At 33.5% G+C, this 23,972-nt stretch overlaps 1 protein-coding gene across 8 annotated transcripts in view; it reads left to right on the top strand.

Annotated features, from left to right (window-relative positions):
- The window catches only part of MYO16 (myosin XVI), a 513,348-nt gene that overhangs the window by 322,942 nt on the left and 166,434 nt on the right, over positions 1–23,972 (top strand). For all 8 annotated transcript variants that reach the window (XM_039866287.1, XM_039866291.1, XM_039866293.1 and 5 more), the window contains one exon: positions 14,410–14,482. In XM_039866287.1, coding sequence (XP_039722221.1) covers positions 14,410–14,482 — 73 coding nt within the window. The remainder of the gene's footprint in view (positions 1–14,409; positions 14,483–23,972) is intronic.

Here is a 23,972-nt window from a genome sequence, read left to right as displayed (position 1 = left end):
ATAGCCTTGAAGAATTCTACAGGCTGCTTTAAAAAAGAAACCACATGTCAGCATTTTGGATAATCTGTATTTTTCTGAAGACTTACTGCATGGCAGAGAGGGCTGATGCTTCTTCCTTAGTTTACAATGCTCTAGGGGGCCTGAAGATGGCGCTAAGGAGGGAGCATCTTTCTGTGCACAGTAGGCAAGTCATTAAAAAAATCTTCTGGAATACCATTTATACTTACATTATTTGTACAGATCCCCTATAAATACTTTACCTAGTCTTATGACAGTTTTCAAATTCCATATATAGGCAGTTTTTTGCTTTCTGTACAGGGGGATTTGTCATTACTTCTGCACATTCTCCTGGTGTTTCAAAGGATGCATAAGCCTAAAATTCAGATTAGGTTGTGTGTGTGTGTGTGTGTGTGTGTGTGTGTGTGTGTGTGTGTGTGTGTGTGTGTGTGAGAGAGAGAGAGAGAGAGAGAGAATTTTCTTCTTAAATTATTTAACCAAGAAACTTTTTTTAAAATGTGAGATGGAACCTATGACTTTTTAAAAGGACTGAAATGTAGCCCAAAATAGTTATAAATGGTCTTTTAAAAAAGTATAATTTGTTTTAGCTTTTGCAAGAAAATGAGATCAATTTGGACAGATTAAGTCTTTGAGTTAAAAGTTTGAAGATTAATCTCCAAGTATGGGAGCCATTGACAGTATCCCAGGTGATGAGAATTGTCCATTACTGGAATTTGACAATTTCAGAAAATTTAATTACCCCCTGCCACATTTCCTTACAGACAGGTCACTTTCCCTTTTCATGAGGGTTTGCCATCATTTCCTCCAACAGCAAGGCTTAAACTGGGCAGTGTCCCACTTTTTCCTGAATCAGATGGTTAGGAAAGATTTTATTGAAAAGAAGCAATGTGATTTTTCAGAATGTTTGTTTCCTTCCTCCCCACACCCAATACAGAGTAGAATACATATAATTACCATCCGACTCCAGATTTAAGAATTTTCTGTTCTTTGGAACTAACCACATCATCGACTAGATGATCTGGAGTGATTCTCAGCAGTGTGGGCTGGGACAGGATCAGTGACTATTGCGAAGCAGAGGAATATTAAAATTAATTCAAATATTATTAGCAAACCACACACATCTCTCCCATAACGCTCAAGGAATCACAATGTGTGAGAGTTTACAGTGCTCTTCACATTTTTCAAGGCTGAAATAAGTTCAGAAACTTAATCTAAATGGTAAACTAAGCAATAAAAAAAGTGGCATAAGAAGAAAACGTCTAGAAATTAAATGTTTTTTTCACTGTTATTTTCATAATAAAATCAGATGTTAATTTCCCCAAGAAAACATCTTACCATATCATAGATTTAGCATCACTTGAGAATCCTAAGTAAAATCTCATCCTCTCTCTTTCAATATATACATATTTCGTAAATTGCTGTTAAAAGTTCAAAAAAATTGTAGAGATTATCTGTCTTAATTTAATAGACACAAAACTGGGAACAAAGTAAAATTTTCCCCTGAAGCAGGAATTGAATTTGTAAGCAAATGAGATTAAAAATGAAATGTTTACTTTATTATTAGTTTCAGCTTGCTCCCTTAGTACCTTATTGAAGTAATTACGAAAACTTAAGCTTTTCGATGGAACTTACAAATAAAAAATATTTTCACAAGAAAGATAACAGTTTAAAAATGTAGACAATCAGTTTGTAAGTAATTAAGAGTCAGTAAAAATATTTTGTGTATTACCTTATTATATGTAAAGTACTAATTCTTAATAGATGAATTTATATTAATAATGTTCAGATACCTCATAGAAATGCTAAAGCATCTGCTGTGCATTTGTGAGAAAATGAAAATATACTGATTCAGTTTTTTTTTCCTTTTTCCATTTAACTTACATATTTCTTTATTAACTGTTTTTATGAGAAGGGGGATATTTAATAATTGAGAGTACAAAAGCAAGCCACTAACCTACTACCTAGAACTCACACTATTAACATTTGCTACTTTTGCTTCAGATTTTTTTTTTAACATTAAAGAAATAAACTTGCAACTAAAAGCTGGTTTCTTTTGTTTATCAACATAGGTCCATTCCTCTCCTTCCTACTCCAAGACAACAATATCATCAATTCTGTGTAAATTTTCCACAATTTTTTTGTTGTTGTTGTTCAGAAACTAGTTTTTCATAACAACTATATAACATTTGTAAGTCTAAGAATTTTAAAAATATGCTTTCATACAGTATATTTTATGCTGTACTTTTTCATTCCACATGGTTTTTGAAAATTAATTACATCGATACCTACAGAACTAATTTATTCTTTTTAACTGCTGCATTAATTCCCCTAGATGAAGAAACTGCAATGTCCTGATCTATTTCCCTTGTGATGGGCACTTTAAGTCTCTTTTCATTTTTTTCTCAATTATGAAAAGTGTTGCATCATCATACATGTCTCCTGAGATATATGTTTAGAATTCTCTCTGGTGTATATATTTAGTGGCAGAGTTTCTAGGAGAACATTAAATTTGCATTTTCCTGATTATGATTGAAGTTGAACATGGCAATGCAGGTCATGCACCTCCCCCCACCTCGGTCCCCCCGCCCCCATAGTGAGATTTGTTCAGTGAGATTTGTTCAATGGTCTGATTTTAGGGCCTTATCATAGACATTCTTTTACTACTCCCAGATCATCTTATATATTTTTCTAAAAACCTTTAGATTTTCAATATAGCAGTAATTTATTTTTGTTTATATGAGGAATTGATATAATTTTATATTTTAGTCAGATATTCAATTATTCCTCTCATTTATTGAAATGCGTTTTCACTCCCTCCTGATTTTTAATCTCTTTGATTAAAATTATTAATAATATATTGTTTTAATAAGTAAATTTTTGTAAGTTCTTATTTTTTATTTGTTTTAGTTATCCCTGGATCTTTATTTTTGTATGTGAATTTTATAATCACTTTGACACAGTCTATAAAAAAGTTATTTGGAGATTTTTAACTAGAAATATATTTATAGACTAATATGGGGGAGAATTGGCCATTCTAGGCTGATGTTCCCCCCACAAATGTCTACATTTACATTATTCATGTATTTTTTTGTTCCTTAAATGATGATTATATTTTCTCTATCATTTCTTATACATTTTTATTTTTTTCTGTATACTTTGTACTTTTTGTTGCTATGATGAGTGCCGTTTTTCTGTTACATTTTAGTTTGTTTATTGGGATACTCAATCTTGAATTTCATATGTTGATCTTATATCTAGAAACGCTGCTGATTTTTTTATTAGTTCTAATTTTCCTGTGTAATGTCTTATTATTTTATGATCATAATTATCTTCTTCTCTTCATTTTCTGTTATGTCTCTTATTTGTTCTTCTTATTTTATTGCATTGGCTAGCACTGCCAGTACAATGTTGAAAATTTGTAAGGATAGTGGATATTCTTGTCTAGTTCACAAACTGACATAAATTTTTAAATATTTGGCATTAAGTAATCTGTTTACTTAGAGTTCCAGGAGATAATCTGTGTTAAGCATTTTCAATCATGGATGGATGCTAAGTTTTATTTATCTAATGTTTTCCCTTTATCTATTAAGGTTATTGCAGATATTCTTTTCATTTTTTTCTCAGGTAGCATATTGTATTGATGCATATTTTTTTAATGTTGAATAATTCTCCATTTATAGTATCAACCCCAGTTGGACATAATGCAGTAGATTGAATTTTGTAGTCTTTATTAAGGAAATTTCCATTTTTTTTCATTAGTGAAATGAGTCTTTTTTTTCCTTCGTATGCAATCTTTTGCTGTCAAGTTTATACTAAATGATAAATTGGGTAGGTTTCTTTGTTTTTCTCCTCTTGAAAATGGTTTGTGCTAAATGAAGATGTTATGTTCCTTGAATGTCTGGTGAAACTCTTCCTAAAATATTTTGGGAAGATAGAGGGAGAATTAACATTTAATACCAATTATTTTAAAGTTTATAAGCCAATCAGATTTTTTTACTTATATTTTCTAGAAAATTGTTAGCCGTGATTCATAAACTAAATCACAGCTTTGTTTTACAATCCTTCGATCTCCTCGTAGCTATCCTTTGACAACTTTTGTATTCCTGATATTGTTTATGCCTTTGCCCCCAAATCATTGATAAGTCTTGCTTGAAACTTGCCTATGAGAATTATTTATTTTCAGAAAGCATTTTTTGTTTTTTCATTTTTCATGTTATTTTACTTATTTCTGTAGTTTTATTATATCCCTATTTTGATTTTCTTTGAATTTTGCCCTTTTGTGTTATTTTTTTGATTTCCTGAGTGGAATGTTTGTTTCATACTTTTCAATGATTTTGTTGATCCCGAGTCTATAAAGTATCCTCTAAGTGCTTCTCTGTGCATTCCAGACGTTTTCTATGTAGTGCTTCCTTTGTTGTTTGGTTCTAAATATTTTGTCTTTACGTTGTTTCAGAGATAAAATAACAAGCAGTTTGTCAGAAAAATAAATTTGACACACCATGTTTTTCCCTCCTTCATCCAAACTAGGGAGTCTTTTTTTTTTTCCCATTAAATAATGAGCTTTCTTTGATTCTTATGAATATAGTATGAGTGACTTCTATTTCTGCATAGACTTATTTAAATCATGGTGCTTATTGCCATGACAACCCAAACTACACAATTTAGCAAAATATCTGAGACAAAAACCTGCTTTCTAAATAATTCTCCTTCTGCTTCATTTTCTTACCAAAACACCCATATGTATAATGATTTCCTAAAGAGCTAAGAATCTTTTCTCTGTAATTGTACATTTGTTTTCCATTATTTTGTGAGATTCCTTTTTTTTCAGATGAAAGGATTCAGAGGAATAAACAATATTAGAGATTTACCAAAGCATCATGTATATTATAATACTCACAAATAATTTAAAATTACCACATAATTAATATAAAATAATGGTTAAAAATTTACTACCCTTATCATGAAAATGATCATACACTCTGGACACAGTAATGATTAAATTTAAATATTGGTCATGATAATATGATAAATTATTTCAAGAATAGTGCAGCTTATTGAACTAATATATGCTTTTCCCTTAAGTCTATGTTTTTTAGGAGATGGGAGAAAAAAAGAATTGTCAGATCTATGAGAATATGGCATTTTTAGTATCAAACAGTAGTTGTTTCTCCTTTTTGATCATGATGGTTATGTGATTTGCAAATAGTATTTGAGAGCCAAATAAATTCAACAAAATGTGTAAGAAATTCAGTGATTTATAGGCTAATAAAAACCTTCTAGCATTCTACTTCTCTAGTTCTTTTTTGAGCCAAGAGTGCAGAGGCATAAGCTTGTATATTTTATACAAAGCATAAAATTCATTGCATTGCTAGCCATGCCCGCTTTCTCTTGTTTCATTTCTAACCGGGGAAATGCATTTGGCCTCTATTCAACCCCCTGATAACCTGTCCTGCTCAATAGAGTTAACCAAATCTGTATTTATTATGCTCTTCTGTGCCTGTCATTTGAGTATAGTGCAGTTCTGCCAGAATAAATAATGCTGCAGTGCCTTTCAGAAATGAGAGCAGAATGTCCCATTCTGGCTCTTGGTGACCCTGCCTCTCCCTGAAGAAAACACCAGGAAGGAAATGTCAGTACCACAATTTAATACTGTTTGCCTATTTTCTAATGTAATTTTCTAATTGAGGAAGATGTTCTTTTTTAACTAAAGGACATTTTTAGTTTTTGTTAGCTCCATGTCAACTTTTAACTTTTCTCTCTTCACATATCGTGATTTTAAAAATGCATTTCCAAGCCTTGCTTCTTTATGTATGCAGACGTGATAAGTGATGAAGGTGCAATTATTGTGGTTATCATTTATTGGATATTACCTAGAAGCGAGTAAGGCTTTCAGTTGGAAATCATTATAATTAATATTGACATTAACTATGAGATAGGTTATTATTGTCTTCTTTTTTCAAATAAAGAAACCAGAATTCAGAGAGGTTAAGTAAGTGACTCAAGTCACACAGCCACAAAGTGATGGACTTGACATATGAACCCCACTATGTCAGACTTAAAACCTGAGTTTCGTTCCAAAAATGCTTCCCACATTGAAGACTATCAGAAGAGTAATTTTAAAATATCATAGTTTTAAAACTAATTTTTTTAAATTAACCTTTTGAAATATAGATAATTTCTTTATTTCCGATGAAATTATTATTTACATTTAGATATTTACATATGGAACAGTCGAGGCTGTTCTCTGTTCTTTGTATCTAGGCCTCTAGCATCCTGCAGAGTACTATGCAAAACTAGTTGTTCAGTGTATATTCACTGAAAAGGTGAATCAACTAATAAATGTATTAGTTAAAAGCCACTCTCAAAAGAAACAGCATTGCTAGATTGCAAAAATGTTCCCAATTGTTTTATTCTCCTCTGCATCTAGGCGGCCCTATACAATACAACTTTGACATGTTTCTTCTCAAGAGGTGGCCCTGTGACTTGCTCTAGCCAAGAAAACACAGCAAAAATGATGTGCCAATTCCGAGCCCTTGCACAAATCTGCTTTCTCAGATCCTTGTCATTGCCATGTGAGCAGGTCCAGGCTTGTCTGCGGAAGATGAGAGACACTCTGTTAGCCAGCCAGTAGCCAGCCAACCCCATGGCGTTTGGGTGAGGTCATCCTAGACCGGCCGACCCCCAGCCACACCACCCAAGCTGACAAAAGGACTTGCGAATCATAATAAATACTTAGTGTTTTCAGTCACTGAGTTTTGGGGTGATTGGATCTCCAGCAGCATCTTACCTACTACAAATCACTAATTTAATTTTCATAGTTCCTACGTTGAACCATATATTGTAAGTATGTACATTTGAAAGTGATTGTTAGAAAGACAGCTCTCCGTTATAGAGGTGATTTGAGAGAGGCCGAGATGTTACTCCCTTCTCAGCATTTTCAAACGTTCTGCTCCATTATCTTCTGGGCAATAAACTCCCAAACTTTTGGGTAACGAATCATAGTGGTGAGTCTTCACTATACTTTTTAATTGACAGAGAGGAATAGTGAGGAACTATCTAGAGGCTTGTTCATTTTGCAAAGCAGTTATTTTGAGTCCTCCGTCACCTCCCATTGCCGACAATTGACCCAACTGCCTATTACCATTCCTATTGTACTGATGAACATCAAGAAAAGGTAAAATAGGATTAATCAACTCAAACAAGTTATCATCATCAGAAAGAGCTAGTTGTTCTAAGAATTCTCTTAAATATCAGCTGAATCAAATGACCTGTTCTTAAGGTTTAGCCCCAGCTCCAAATGTCTTTACCACACTTTGTCACAGAAACACTCCCTTTGTAAATCCAGCCTTACAACTTTATACCATTATGGGTGAACTCTGAATTGGTCCTCCCCACCCCAAATTATACTAAAATGTGTCATATTCAATAGATCCGTCAATCTTAGTACAACTGGTAGTACCACTATTAGTAGGTGAATTTTAAAGGCTGCAGATTAAATCACACCTGTAAATCCTCATAACCATGACCTAGGTTAGCTCACCGCTTTCAGTGTCCTACCCTAAAAGTCCAAGCTCCGGAGAAGGACGAGATTCCACTGAGAGTCTAGACTTCTGCCTGTGATGCGATCACCACTCGCAAGTATTTGCCATGGCTTGTAAAAGCATTTGCCATGGCTTTCTTTGCAGAGTACTGTGTGCCTGCTAGCACTTGTCTGCCTGTCCACACAGGGCATTCACACATAGGGGAACTCCCTTTCCATAATTAGCAATCCTACCTCTCTGAATATTACAGAAACTTGTAGATGAAATGCTTTGATGGCATCCTGAGAACTCCCATCCAGACTACCTGGATTACCCACCCCTGCTGAGATCCTGCTTTTACTCTGCCTTCCAAACCAGACCCATTTAATCCAGTTTCACGCCTTTTGAGTTTCTCTACATTTTGTCCTGAGAATTCTTTAACTCACCTTGGCCATATACCCTAACTCACCATTTGCCCTGTAATCCACAGGCTTGTTGTTGAACATGAACTACAAATATACTTTCGGAGTTCACTCTCTTTTTAGTCCTGTTCTCTATTTGCTGTGTGTAGATTCTTTCAAGGCCCAGATCACCTAAGCACACTAGGTCATCCCATTCCAGCTACTGAATCCTGCTACTGTGCTTTGTCTTATCCTCTACCAACTGACACAGACCAAAAGAAGAGGAGAGGTATCTTCTTGATACAAGATGAACTAAACATTTCTTTGAAAAGACAAATAAGCTGCAAAATCCCTGCATCTTCGTGTAGGCATTTATTTCGACAGTTAGCGATTTACAAAAGTTAAATGCAATGATGCAGGACCCCAATTTAGCAGCATATAGATAGAGCACTGCATGTTATCGTACGGCATAGAGAATAATATAGTTGGTCACTGACTTTGCGACAAGAAGGATAAACCACAAGTAACTTACAGATGAGTTATTTTATGTTGTTTTGTTTTGCTTTTCTGAGAAGCTTTCGGGCATGGTATGCTTCTTTGGTTGATGTGTGTTCTGAAGGAAACCCACCACTCCTCCTTGTACCGACATACATGAAAAACAGGGAGCCTCCCTCTCCTGTCTCTCTGGCTCAGTTATCCAGATAAATGGTTGAACATAAGAACTTCTTTTTCTATTTGGTGGTGGGACTAAAGTTACTGATCTGAAGGCATTCTCAAGAAATGCAACTCTGCTTTCAAAGAGCAGTAGGTGGTTGCCAAAAGAGTCAGCAGACATAGGAGGAGGATAGATATAAATCTCCAACGTAAATGAAAACAGTAATGAGATAAACACCACTGTAATTATATTCAACTGCTTGAGGAATGTATTTCTCTCTCTTTCTTGACCTCTGGGCCACTCTAACATCTTGTTTTTAATTGTCTTCTCTACTAATGTCTTTATATTAATAAATGGGACTTGAACTTCTGATAGCAGCCAGGTCAATGGTAAGAAGGATCACTATTCTAACATCATGTTAGTGTCAACAGTTCCAAATTAAATATATATTTGAGTGCTTCTGATGTAACAAATATTCAACCAATAATCTTTTCATCCTTCTGATTCTAGTGAGCATACACCTTTTTTTACTGTTTTATTGAGGTAACATAGCCCAGAAGTGAACATATTCTGTATACAGTTCAGTGGATTTTACATTCGCACCGTGACCATCTAACTTCCCCGCAGAGTGAGATGTAGAATCTGTCCGGCACCCTAGAAGGCTTTCTTCATGCACTGTTTCTATGTCTGGCTTCTTTTGCTCAATGCTATGTATGTGAGACTCATTTACAATGTTGAGTGCAACAGTAGTTCATTCTTATTCTATTCCTTTGTGAAAACATGTATGAACGTACCACTAGTTATTTATTCTACTGTTGATGGACACTTGGGTTGTCTCTAGTTTTTGACTATGTAAATAAAGTAGCCATGAATATTCTCATGCATGTCTTTTAGTGGACACATGCACTCACTTTAGTGGATCCATGCCCAGGAGTGAGATTCCTGGGTTATTCAGTAGGCATGTACTTTAGCTTTAGTGGATGAAATCAAACTGTGTTCCAGATTTCAAATTTAAGCTACCACCAGCAATATATGAGGGTTCCAGTTAATCCATATCCAATACACACAGTTTGGTGTCTGGTACTTTTCATTGTCATAATTGTTTATTCATATTTGTATCCTTTATAACCATCTCTTTTAATAACTATAGAATACTTGGTGGAGCAGTGATGTTCTAATTTACTTAAATAACCTGCTGTTCTGAAATGAGAGTTGTTTTAGACTAGGAATGTAAGAGTTCATATCAACTAAATGTCATTTATGGTTTTAAAAAGTAAATTGTATGGTAAGTTGATTGCTGTTTCTAAAGATGTTTTTGGTAACAAAGCATACATGTATAACACTGTTATGAGTGCAACTTATACTGAATAAGAGCATATGTTTATTAAAAGTACTAAGTAGTAATACTTTTCAACTGTGAGTTGTAGTTTTCACTGATAAGAAGGGTTAAATGCTCTTTTATTCTTTGTACTCTTCTTACTCCTATGGAGAGTTCTTTTCCTGGTTTCTCTGCTGCAGGACCAGCAGAGAAAGGACCAGCAATTGCAAGTGGCTTTATGCAGTACTCTGTAGGGCTTACAGACACAGGGTCTAGAATTAGACAGCTCAAATCCTGGATCCCTCTAATGCTAATGCATACCCTGGACAACTTAAAGCTTCACCATCCTGTCTCAGTATTTTCCTCTGTGAAATGGGGGTGGTTATTGTCCTTATCTCACAAAGTAGTTACTGCTAAATGAGGTAAGGCATCGTAAATGCTTATAATAGTGCTTAGTACACGGTAGTTCTAGTTTTCATACTCATCCCAGGAGTTTCTTGTATATCCAGGCTTATTAACTGATTTTTTCCAAACATATTTCCAGTAGGCGGGAAGTGCAAAGGACTGCATTTAGGAACTAAGTTGCTATGCACAATATCACAAAGGCTAGAAGGAGGTAGATGGCTGCTTTGGTAACCATTGTCCTTACCCATCATCCAGCTTCTAGCTCAACTTGTCGGCCACTGCAAAATTTTCCTTAATTCATGACATGTTTTCAAAAAATGATAAGCCTCAAGTACTTTCTTCAGTCAAAGAATAAGAGGGAGGAACTGCTCAAAGTATACAAGTCACATCTCTCCATCTCAAGTTCCTCTCATAGACTAGAGAAAGCGCTGGAAGATTCAGATAAGCTATTGAAATAGGCGTAATTAGCCTTCACAATGAATGCACCTTGCCAATTAAAAACAAAATTTATTTTAACTAAATTCTTCAACAGATGGGTAGTACCATAGCATAGCTCAACGTCTTCAAGGACTTTGCATCATTAACCTCTGTGTAAGTCCATCTTATCCCCAGGGCAGTGTGTCTGGACAGCCAGATTACTCAAATCTGGAATGCTTTTATATTTCATTCTTACCCCATCTGGGGTTCTACCGGTCAATGATCAGCTGAATAGCTGATTCATCTCTGGCTCAATTGAGGGTTTTATGCCAAATAGGATTCAGCTATTTCCTAAACTGACTATAGACTTAGGTAACTCTCTTTGCCTCAGAATGATTGAGGACAAAACCTCACTTGTGCATGCCACCAGACCTCTCTGCCTAAATAAAATTAGTTCATCGATATTCTAAGGTAGACATTCTCTTTACTCTGAACTTTTCCCCTTCCCATATTCATACACAGAAAACAAAATAAAAAACAGACAGATGCTTCGGCACTTAATATTTTGTCTGATATAAAACGTGTTGTATTTTACTAATACGGTAATGCAAGTTAGATAGTTTTGTTAACCATCAGGAAAGGCCTCAGGAGAATTCTAAGGCAGAATTTGAACTAAAATAGACCATCTCATTAATATGTTAATTTTTCTTATAGGATTGAATCCAGGTTGATCAGATGACCTTTGTCTGCTCCTCCTGGATAGAAATTGATGTTAAGTTAAATGCCTGTGTAATATGAGTCAAGATATCAATAAGAGAAATGACAGTAATGCTGACTGCTACATAGTATGGGCACTTTGCTGGCTGCAAATTCTTTAACCCTCCTGCCAAGGTTGCCATTGCAAAAACAGACACATATTTCATTCAATCATAAATGATGAAATAGATTTTGGAAAAAAATGAACACATTATGTCTGTCAGCAGTTGTAAAGTAATCCTTAAAACTCATTAAACCTGCATTTAATTGTTCTCCTGACTTTTTTTTTTTTTTTTTTTGCTTACCATTTTTTTTTAAATAACATTTTAATTTTGTAAGTAAATGTAATTTGGAATCCAGTATCTATGGAATGTGAAAAGAATAATTTAAAAGGAGTGTCCTTTAATCCAAGTTATGCTATTTTAAATTACTAATTAATAATTTACTTCTCTGAATCTGGACTAGAATCTTTTAACATATTTTGCTCATTTACGTACCTGGGTAGCCTCAGCATCCTTCTTCTGCTTGTCAACACAAAGTCGCCCTCCTGATGAGAAGGAGAAAAACGTAGATAGTGACATCATGTCACTGGTAGCTCTTGCCCTTTTTCCTACTTCTTATCAACATTATGTACTATAAACATAGGACTACTGCTGCTAATGCTAGCTGGAAATCAGACAAGGAAATCAGACATGAGATCCTGATAGAAGTTGGCAGGAAGCATACATATTTACAGCAAGTACATCACTTTCAGGAAGTGCCCCTGCTCTTTCTCTCCTGACTCCTGGGGTCCCTATTGCACCTCCCATCCCTGGACAACCAGACACCTTTCTCCACTTTATCTGCTGGGCTATACTTTTCTTTCTTTGCTTTGAAGAGTATTGCTGTCCTTTCCTTTATTAACTCAGAAAATATCCAACATGTATTTAATCATATATCTTTTAAATAAAGGTTTATAATAAAGAATATTATAATACTCAGTATAGAACATCTTAAAAACTAAGAAATCAACTCTAGGTCTACCATTCAAGACATCTACTGTTCACTTTTTTTGTGTGTGTGCCATGGATACATTTTTTAATGTGCTTGAAATTATGCTATAAGTTACTATTAATATACAAAAGTTATAAATTTTGTTCCTGCTTTAGCTTCTAGCTTATTGCTGTTCAAAAATATTTACCATGCTTTCATAGTGTCTTTATAAACGTGGATATTTATTAATTATAAAAATAATATTGTTTTACTAGAAGAACCTTTGAAAATTCAGAACGAGAAAAAGAAGTAAACAAAACCATCTCTATTTCCTCTTCTCAGGCTGATTGTACTTCTTTCTAGGTCTTCTGGATATATAACAGGTTATTCTTTATACAGAACTTATATGCTGCTTTCTATTAACTTGACAGTTTCACTAAATTAATTTGTCATAGAATGTATGCCTTTCAATTAATTGTGTCTTTAGTGCGGGGTATTTATAATTTCTTTATGTTTTTGCTACTGGAAGGAATTAAGATAACAATAAAAACTTTGTTCATAAGTTTTTAATTTCATTTCTAATAATTGTCTTAGTATAGGTTCATATATATGGAAATACTGGTTCAAATGAAATGAACATTTTAAAGAGTTATGTCACATTAACTAAATTGTTTTTCAAGTCTCTACCAATTTAAACTCCCAAAAAGCGTTTATGAGACTAGCTTTTTCATCCTAATTTTTTAAATTTTTATTTTTAGTTTTTGCCATTTTATGAGATTGACATTTTTCATATGCCTATTAGCCATTTATATTTATTCTATTAGACAACTACTTTTTTTAAAAAAAAAAGCAACTTCCAGTGATCGGAGATACATTGTATAGTAACTATTACCCCCGCTATTTATATCACTTCTAATTTTAACTACAGTCTAGATGGACACATATTACTTGTTATCTTAGTTTCACAGATGATGAAACTGCAGCTCAGAAAGTTTTCCCAAAGATAGCCAACTATAAAAGTGTTTGAACTAGGATTCTTATGCAAGACAAAACAATTTCAAAACCTGACAAGCTTGTCACTAAGCTTCTACAATAGAAACAACACAGACCAGCAAAATAGAAGGGGTGTGCCCTCCTGGTGTCCAGCATTCCAGATTCATCTGGGGGCTGTTTTTGCAAGAAGCAACCTCACACACACTCCCTTGTACGGCCTCCATATTCCCCACAGAATCTGGGTTGTCAGGACTGCTGTCACCAACCAGATTTCCTTCCTCCTTTCCTCGCTCACCATGAGGGTTCTAACATCTGTGATTTAACCATCCAAGACTGTAGCAAACTCCGAGTGATAGTTTACATCCAAAAAAAAAGTACTTAGATTGATTTCTTTCCATTTTGCAACCAAGTTTCATGTTCTTCATTCTTCATAATTCCTCTAGGAAGATCATAATATAATTTTTAGAGTGGATCAGTTTGTTCTATCAAAGAACATTGCATATGGCTTAATTGTGATTTACCTTGTACTTATGTGTAGTGAAGAAATTGCTTGATCCCTGCTTGTGCAGACTAAGATTCAGATATTAGTTGGTGAGAGCCACTTAACAATGGGCACAAATTGCTTCTGAGAAAGCAAGTCTAATCAAAGGAGAAAGACACAGTGACTATTTCAGAAACAAATATTAAACCACCCATGTAATGTTACATTGTAAACTTAGAAATCAATGTAGTTTTGGTAATATATCTGTGTTTGAGTCAAAGCATTAAAAGAACACTTTCCCCCCTAATTTTCAGAGTGTTCACCAGACTCTAAGATAATTATTTATGTGCTTGTACTTCACGTTGGTAGGGATATGCTAACTGGTTGGATTTCTCTGACCAGAAGTAGCGCAGGCAGGTAGTCATGTAAGAGCTTTAACTATGCCTAGTCACCGTTTAATTGTTTCATTTCAGCACCCAGACACTGGATATTGGGATATTGGATATCTTTGGTTTTGAAGAATTTCAAAAAAATGAATTTGAACAAGTAAGTGGGATTGTTTTTTGGGGGAAATTTTATAAACTTTTTTTTTTTCACAATAAGTTAGCTCTTTTTAATTCAATAGAGACTATTGCATAATTACTTGCATAATTACAGAATTAAAATAAGTACTTTGCCATTCTGTTTTAAAATTAATGCCCCCTGCTTTGTTGACATATTCATCATTTTTATGTGGTTTTGTAAACAACTGGCATAATCTTTTTTTTTTTTTTAATAAACAGAGACACTTGTCTTGAAAGACAATGCTAGATGAAGAGCTGAGTTGTGCTTATGCTATTTCAACTAGGTCAGAGAGACAGACGGAGGGCATCTGCATTTAAAATCAGGGCAAAAATCTTCAGAAACCTTGGCCAAAAATCAGAATGGAAATGCTCTCTTATGCTAAATGCTACTATTTGTAGATTCATCTTTACATGACATGCATACATATGACTACGGGAAACTCATAAAAATAGATTAAAGAAGCATTGATTATTTTTAATTCATTTGCAATTTAGGGCACTTTGAAAAGCACTAAATTCTTTATGTATCTAATAGTACTGGATGAATCGTTTAATCAAATTATTTAATCAAATCGAATCAAGGCATACCTAAAAATCAAGTGTTAAAGAAGAGAGCAGAAGTAGAATGTGCCTTACCAAGCAGAGAAAGAAAAATAAACCCACATAAAAGGTATAGGTGGAAAGGCAGAAAGTCAAGGTGCACTACATTTTTGAAGAATTACAACTCCGCACTGTTTAGGGAGACCTGTTAATAATTACATAACTTGTTCAGCTATATTTTAAGTAGATGATGTAGTGATTTAGGGCACTGGATAAGGAATTAAATAGAATTAGTTTGAAACCTAGTTCTGTGACTTTTACTAGCAGAACTCTCTTGGCCAGAATGAAGAGTTTATAATTAGTTTTGATTTTCTTATCTGTAAAATCAGGACTATAATAGACTTACAGCCTTGTACCATAAACGGGATTACTATTACAGAGGTTCTGGTATTGTTTTCTAGTTCACTAAAATGGTGGGTAGCCACTGTTATAAATTGGAACACTTAAAAAACTTTTAAAATATAGCTATTTTTTTAAGCGATACAGCATCCTGTGAGTACATCTCAAATCATGCTGACTCACCTAATCCAGGGTGAATCATCATGAGTCATGTTTTTACAGAACTTTACAAGAAGACTCGTATGAAATAAGACCAAAGAGACTATACATAGATAATTTTCTCGTATGAAATAAGACTAAAGAGACTATACATAGATAATTTTCTGTACTTTTGTATACATGGAATAATGGAAAAAGGAGGATTTCGTGGTTTTAGTTATTTATTGCTTATTATAAGAAAAATAGTGATGAATATGAAGAACTCAATTAAAAGAGTGAGCTCAGTTAAAATAGTGATGAACATGAAGAACCGTTAAAAGAACTCAGTTAAAAGAGTTAAAAAAAATGTGCAACTGTATATGCAGTCTGCAGGCTGTCTCTTGTGACGTATTTCTCAAAACAAATGTTTGAATGATATCTGGCAGCCATATTGATTCCTTACATTTTTGCCTTAGAAAACATATACACTTCTATGTCTGTAATGAGACTCCCTGGTTTCTCCATCACTTGGTAAGTAACATGTAAAAATCACAGATGGAAAGGGGTCAAGGCCTTTACCAGAGACCATGCTCTCCATGCTCTGCCTCACACCCCCAACACAATTATCTATCAAGTCTGTCTTGACAATTGATCAGTACTAACATTTATATTATTTTCTCATTAAAGCTGTTTTTTATGTTACTACAATTATGTGTATCCCTTATCATTTTTCCTTTCTGCTAAATATTTTAATGATATGTTTTGGAATATACTCACGGTCTAAGATTTTTATGTAACAAGGAATAGCATTTTTTCAAATCTTAAGAATGAGTTTATTAAAAATCAAAAACTAGTTTTAGACATTTATGGGTAAAATCTAAGACCAGTTCTTAGACAAATTATTTAAAAATAAATGTTTTTATGTTTTTTAAATTTATTTTTTTAAATTAGTTTCAAGTATACAGTACATTGGTTAGACATCTATATAGTTCATAAAACGATAACCCCAATTGCTCCCTTCCTCCCCTACTTTTTATTTTTTAAAAATATATATCTTTTTCTTAGCAGACTTTCTTAGCTATTGCGCACAACAGTAACTAAGAGCCATTTAGAAGAATAAAATTATTTTCTTTGTAATGAAGCTGATTTTACAGTGGCTTTAGCATATTCATAAATGTGCATAGGGACTTTTTAAAGGCCATTGATTTGAATAATACGTTCTAGATTCTTGAGTTGTTAGTAGAATGCAAACTTTTTCATTTTTTATTCCATCGGAAACTTTCAAAGAAATGTTTAAGAAACCAATATTTTATTCAGAATCAAACCCAGAAGAATATTAGTGCTTTTATAAGTATTTATTTTATTCTGTTTGAGCTTTTTGACCCATCTATCACCTATCCATTAGAATGTGAACTCCTGCAGGGTTGAAATTTTGTTTGGTGCATCATTTTTATATAATACAAACTTAACAAATGTGATTTCAATTGAAATTTTAAGAATAAACTTGTAAGAAATAATCTTCATAGCGTATTTCCTAGTGGTTCTCTTTGCTGAGGAGTAAATATATGTATTTATTAATAATCGTTTCTCCATAAGAAGCTTGACAAATGTTTAGAAAAGGGACAAATTAGAGGAACTATCATGAAGCACTCCAAAACATTAGCATCTCCAACCTTTGTACTCTGATTTAGCTCTAGAAGATTAAATGGATGCTTGTGATTCTTTAGATGAGAATTTGTTTCAGCTCATAGGAAATGCAAATTCCATTTTCTTTGACTATTAATAAATCATTTCTATTCAGAGCTATTTCATATAATAACAAATACTATACTTATAGTAAAAATATTATACACACACAAAAAATTCAGCAGTAGTTTGATGATTCAATAGAGAGTGGCATACTAAATAATTTGAGACTGAAGTACATATCGAGAGGCTCTAAATCTACTACCTTGGCTAATTAAATAATTATTTTCAACTCACCCTATGTTATATAGTACCTAAACTTCATAAACTCTCTTTTATTATGTGAAGTTGATCTCCAGCACTGTAAAATATCTTCTAAATCATTGAAAGGAAAGCTTTTCAGTTGACTCTCCAGCATTACAGTCAGTGAGTTCCAAGTTTATAATGCTTGATAATTAGAAAGATAACAAACAAGACAAGGGTATCTTCTTACACACTGAAATGCCAATGATGCTAGAAAAGAGAAAGCAATTTATGGCAGAAGGTGAAAAGAAGATACTTCCAGAGATGATGATATATTTAGAAACTGAAAAGAATGAATGAAAACATTACTACAATGACAGATAAGGTAGCACATAATCAGAATGTAAAACCAGTGACTTTTATATATTTTTAAAATACCTTTTAATAAGACAGAATGGAAAAGAAGACAATATTGTCAAAAATAAATAAATAGCCTGAGCGAGGAAATCAGTAAATTGCTCCTGAAAGTCACATGATTACACTTAAATGGAAAGACAGATTTCATTTTTAGACAGAAAGACTTAATATTATAAAAATGCTGATTCTAATGTGTAAATATAATTTGTAAATATAACTTGATGCAGTTCCACTACAAATAAATGAAGTATGGATGACAAAATCAGAGCAACTCAATTTTGCAGCTCCTAATAAATTATGGTAGGCAATGAGTGTCAATCACTGCTTAGGTTATGAGAAGAGTGACAACATACACAAGATGCTTATTAAATGTTCTTGCCAAGAAAGAAAGGAGAGGAAGGAAGAAAGGAAGGAAAGGAGAAAGAGAGGGAGGGAGGAAGAAAAGTTAAGCACATGAATATAATGAAGTTGCTTGAACTAACTACTAATTAATAGGAACTAAGGACAGAGGAACATGCTAAAATAAGCCATGCAGGATCCAGAATGTGGAAATCTGTATAGGACAAATGACCTGATTTCTTCAATACGTAAAATGCAAGGGTAAAATGTGAAAGAGGGAGGGTGACCTGTAGATTGAAAGAGATGTAAGAGACACATAAATCAGTTAAATATTTGGACACTATGTGGATCCCAATTTCTTTAACTAAGTATAAAAATTATGAGTTAATTATGTAATGTGAAATTTGGATTCTGGTGAAATTAAGAAATTTTGTTGATGGAAATTATGTGTGATAAAAATACTGTGAACGTATTTTTTAAATCTTTACATCTTAGAGAATTATACCAAGGTATTTGCCAATTAATGACACAACATCTGATAATTGCTTCAAATGAGTTTAGTTTTGAGGGTAATAGGGAAATGGATAAAGCAGATTTGGCCATAAGTTGAAGTTGGGTGATGGCAGATGGAGGTTCATTATATTATTCTCTTCACTGTTGAATATATTTAAAGTTTTCCATAATATACTATTTTAAATAACTGACTTTTCTGAAACAAAGGCATAGGAAAGGAAGACTACAATAGGAAATTCAAAGAAAGCAAAATACATTATAGAATCTTAAAGATGAAACAGATGAAAGAGATACTGTCTCACCAAACCCTGCACCTACCATTTTATAGATAATGAGCCAAAATTGGGAATAATTGATTTGTTGGAGAATGAACATATAGTAATCTCATAAGCCCTAAGGAATTCTTTGAAAATGCAAGTTGGAGATTCACAGTATGCTTGGCACAGTAAAGGCCCAGAGAAGTCCTGCAGAGAAGCTCATTAGTTTAGCTCTATGTTTCTCCAACATTGTTTTATTGTTTTTCAGACAATAGTAATTGACACCTCACACTATTAGTATTTTGCTGAACATATTTGAGAAATACTGAATATCGAAATCGAATGTAATACTGCTCTCTCACATATATACGTGATATATATATATATGTATGCATATATATGTGTGTATAAATACAAATTAATGAGCAAATCAGTTAATAGATTGTGTATGCTCTGTTCCATCATCTCAGTGTGTTCAACCATATTAGAATCACCTGGAAATCTTTTGAAATATATCAATGCCCGGGCTCCACTCCGATTTAATTGGTTTGGGGTCAGGCCCAGACATCGGCCTTTTTAAAAAAGCCCCCAGTTAATTCCAAGGTGCAGTCAGATTGCAAATCACTGTCTAACGCCTGGGGCTCTGCCTTTAACTGGCGTCAGCTTTAATTAATCTCTTACTTTAATTCTGTGATGTATATGTCATGCTCTATTATATTTTTGCTTCAGATATATTTCACTGAGTAATAAAGGGAGAACAGTTGGTGAAAATTTACTCAAGAAATTAAGTTTGTCATTAATACAAATGATAGGCCATCTGGATAAGCAATAATGTTCTGTTACTAAAAAGTGTTTTCAAAGGGTGTGTAATTTTTATTATTAAACCGGTTAGCAACAGCACTTTATGTACAAAGCATGTATTTTAATCAGAGAAGAGTATGTGCTAATTAAGCAGTACTTAATAATTGTTCATTATCATCTATGAATACTTACCTTTCAGCCACATTCAAGTCTACTCTGAGTAATACCTGAAAATTTAATGAAACCCAAACATGATTCTAATGGATGGAGTTGAAAAGTAAAAGTAATGATGGTTTTGCTTTGAAGTCAATGATATTCTGAATTATTGATATAGATTTATGCTTCTAGATACATAAACTAATTTGCCTATGAAACTCTTTCACTGTATCGTTCTCTGTATTTAACACACACTGACATGTGCACACACAACACAGTTCAGTGAAAATAAATCAAGAATAGACAGGTTCTTCCCATCTATTGGCCACCATTTGGATAGTGGGATACATTTTTCCACTTTTCAACTTGGTATCTGACAAAGGATGATATGTTTGTGTTAGTCCCCAAGCTACGCTTACTGATAGTTTTAAAGTTTATGTTACAGCCCTTCTTTAATGTTTTAACTTTGGGTCAAACAGTGAGTACTTTCAACAATTTAATGTAGGGAAAGGCAAACCGTTTTGGTAAAAAAATTTAATGTACACATTACTGCGAAATGAGTTTGAAAAACATTCTATTTTGAACTGCGTATGCTCCCAGCGATCCCCTTTACCACCCAGCATCGCCTTCCTTTGTCAGAATTACAAATACATCTTCCCTTTCAGAAAGCACCACTGTAATTAAAGCTACGAGTCAAAAATCACTCCACGGGCTACTCAGTTTTACACAGCAAGCTGGAATTTTCCCTATGGGATTTTAATAAATTACTTTTTTCCACTCTAGAATACAAAGAACATGATGTACAATAAAAGGCTCATATATATTGTGAGGATCACCTCATATCACAAAGTACCATCCGATGCTGCAGCTTAAAAACGTGAGCTCAGTAGAGAAGCCTTATGTTTTAGGAATCACTTTGACGGGGAGAGTAACAGCTTGAGATGCTCTATCCACAAGCACAGGCCAAAGCCCTTGTCTGTTAGACAAAGGTGGGTAGACTGCATTAGACCTTTCCAGAGGAAAAAAAAGGAAAAAAAAAAAAGAATATTGATACTCTGACCCCTTCCAGATCTTTCTAATTTATTGTGGCTTTGTTCACATTTCATACTTGGTATCACCATTTTGACTAAAACAGTGGATCAATTCTGTAAAGCCAAAATTCAGTTCAGTAAAATATTAGTATAAAAGCATTAAAATATTTTCTTATTACAAAAATGCTCAAATCAGTCAAAACACTACACTGGGTATATATACAGAGATGCTGAGTTATAAGACAGTCAAGAGCAAGAAGATTTAGTCAGATTGTCATCAAAAGTAATTTTTGTAGCTACAGAGCTAGGTCTCTTGAATGCAAAATGGTTAAGAGAATTATACACAGTATGTTTGAGACTTCCACATCTAAGTATTTTCAATGAGAGAATCTCAAAATTAGAGGAAAAATAAGTGTCATATAATTTGGATATTTCTTGTACAATAGAGAATCAGCCACTGATATTCTTATTTTGGAATTCTTTATCAGACTTTCTTTTATTGTTTCATATAGTAATAGACATCACACTATTTTTCATGACTTTGACACTTATTTCTGGAGCTGTTTCCTAAAATATCTTATATTTAGGTACACCTTCCATAACCACTTTTAAATCAAACCACTGAGATATAGAATCTATTTGTGTTGTCTTAATAATTCAATGTACTTTTTAATATCAAGAGTATAAAAAATTACAGTATATATCATATAATCAAAATAGTCTTCCCCAATGGTTTCATTTCATAATGGAGTCATTCATTTTCTGTAAATATTTTACCCCACATTTAACAATCTTTATTAATCTTTAGTAACAAAATTACTTTATCATTAAAGGAGTTTAACACATTAATTGGGGGAAAGAAAACCTCAAAATATTATTTTTTAAGCAAAGTGAACAAATTTTTTAAATTTCCACTTTTTTCTTTTAATACTGCTCAAAACTTTGTTTTTCATTTTTGATTAAAATGAAAGTGACAATTAAATGTTTTTCTTTCACAATGGGGATACTACTGTGGACAGACGGTACACGGTTTTATAGAAAATGATTTGTCTTTCTAGAATCATTCCTGGAGATAAACACAGTTATTGATCTATTGATATCACTTAATTCTGATGGAACAATATAAGAAGATGAATTTGCTAGACTGTATCAGTCATGAGGAAGTAAATATTTTTCATATGATGGACATAAATATTTTCATATTAAATACTGAATTTCATCCCTCCCTTTGCCAGCTATAATGTGCAGAATTTATTGGTCTATATTCATAATCAATTGTTTTTGCCTTAATAACCAAGTATATAAAGTTACATGCAATATATGGTATATTCTCAACTTAAGTGACTATAGTTTTAATATTTTTATATTCAGGGAACTGATCAGTGGAAGTACACGTTTAAGGAAAATTTAACTTTAAATATAAAGAACTTCCAGGTTTGTGTATATATATCATGAGATCTAGTTGTCGAGGGGCAGAAAGGAAAAGAGCTAGTTAACTACTGGCCAAATAAGATAGAAGGAAGAAAATCAAAGTAATTCCAGGTATCATGAATGGAGGGGTGGGAGGAAGGTGATGATGCAAAGAGTAATTCCAAGTTTAAGCAAATTCTCGCAATTTTTTTCAGATTTTAAAATAACCTCCAAGACAGCGGAAATGTTTCATGATTTGTATTTTATTTTTAATTTAGATCTTATTTTGTAGTAGAATGCAATGGGGAGGCTTATGTAGTCTACTGACATTACTCTTGAATTTACAAAAAACATTTTTTATTGTGAAGCAGAGATGAAAGAAAAATATTGGAAACAAGGGCAATAGTCCTGGACCATCATTTTCTGACCTGGTGCTAAGAATTATTTTTGTTATTCTTTGGGTGTCAATATATACTATTTAGGTCTTATTTTTAATATGGTTATTATTTAAATATTTTATTTGGTATATTCCTACTATATCAATTATTATCCACCTATCATATTAATAATGAAATATTGATGTACATTCATCATTGAAATAACATGACAAGGTTAGGTCATAAGAGCTTCCAATTTTCAGTTGTCCATCTCCTGCCACGGGAGCCCTCTGCCTGCAGTCCTGCCATTCTCCAATCACCCTGTTTCTGAAGACACTTGAGCTTTCTATACCTACCAACAAAATTCTGGTGCTGGCAAGAACAGAACTTAACAGCAAACCATCCCAGTTTCAGGACAAAGTCTATCTCTTTTCTGACCGTTGTCCTGCACTCCAATGTGCTTATTTTTTTCCTTGAAAAAATTTCCTGCTGAGAGTTCTTCTTCATGGCTTTAGAGTCCCATAAACTCCCATCCTCCCATCCTCTGTGAGAAAAGTGGCTTTTTTTTTTTTTTTAGGTACATGTTATTCTTAATTCATTAATAGCGACACCCTTATGGGCAGGCAAAGACACCATATGGAGAATTAAAACATTCCTGGTGTTGCTCATTTGAGAAAGTGACTTGACTTACTGATTGAAAGCTAGAACATAAAGTATGCTCTTACATGTCCTAGAAGGAAGCAATAAGCTCCCAGCAGAGGGACAGGAATGTCAAGGGGGAGCTCCTGCTTAGCAGGTGTTATCAAGACACCAGACTTGGAGAAGATTATGGGTTTGTGGAAAAGAGGAACCCAATGTGGTCTTTTTTTCTCCAGTGACCGTTCTAGTCTTGTGTGATATACAAAAGCTTTGGCATTTTCTTTATAAATGCAGCACATTCCACATTAAATATAATTCTGGATATTGTTCCTTTTGCAAATGATGTCTGACTTCCTTTTAAAAACATTTTATTGGTTATTTTTATTTTATAAATTATTCATCTTTAGTTATTTTCAGTGAGTTACTGAATTCTAAATATTTCTGAGTGATTTTAAAATTTTACCTAGTATAATATAGTTGTTAGGGTAAAGACGGGAGAAGGTAATATTCTGTGAGACTGATTGAGC

This window comes from Pteropus medius, unplaced genomic scaffold (assembly GCF_902729225.1).
Source record: "Pteropus medius unplaced genomic scaffold, Ma_sr-lr_union100, whole genome shotgun sequence".
NCBI classification, from domain to species: domain Eukaryota; kingdom Metazoa; phylum Chordata; class Mammalia; order Chiroptera; family Pteropodidae; genus Pteropus; species Pteropus medius.
This window is presented reverse-complemented; position numbering and strand designations above follow the sequence as displayed.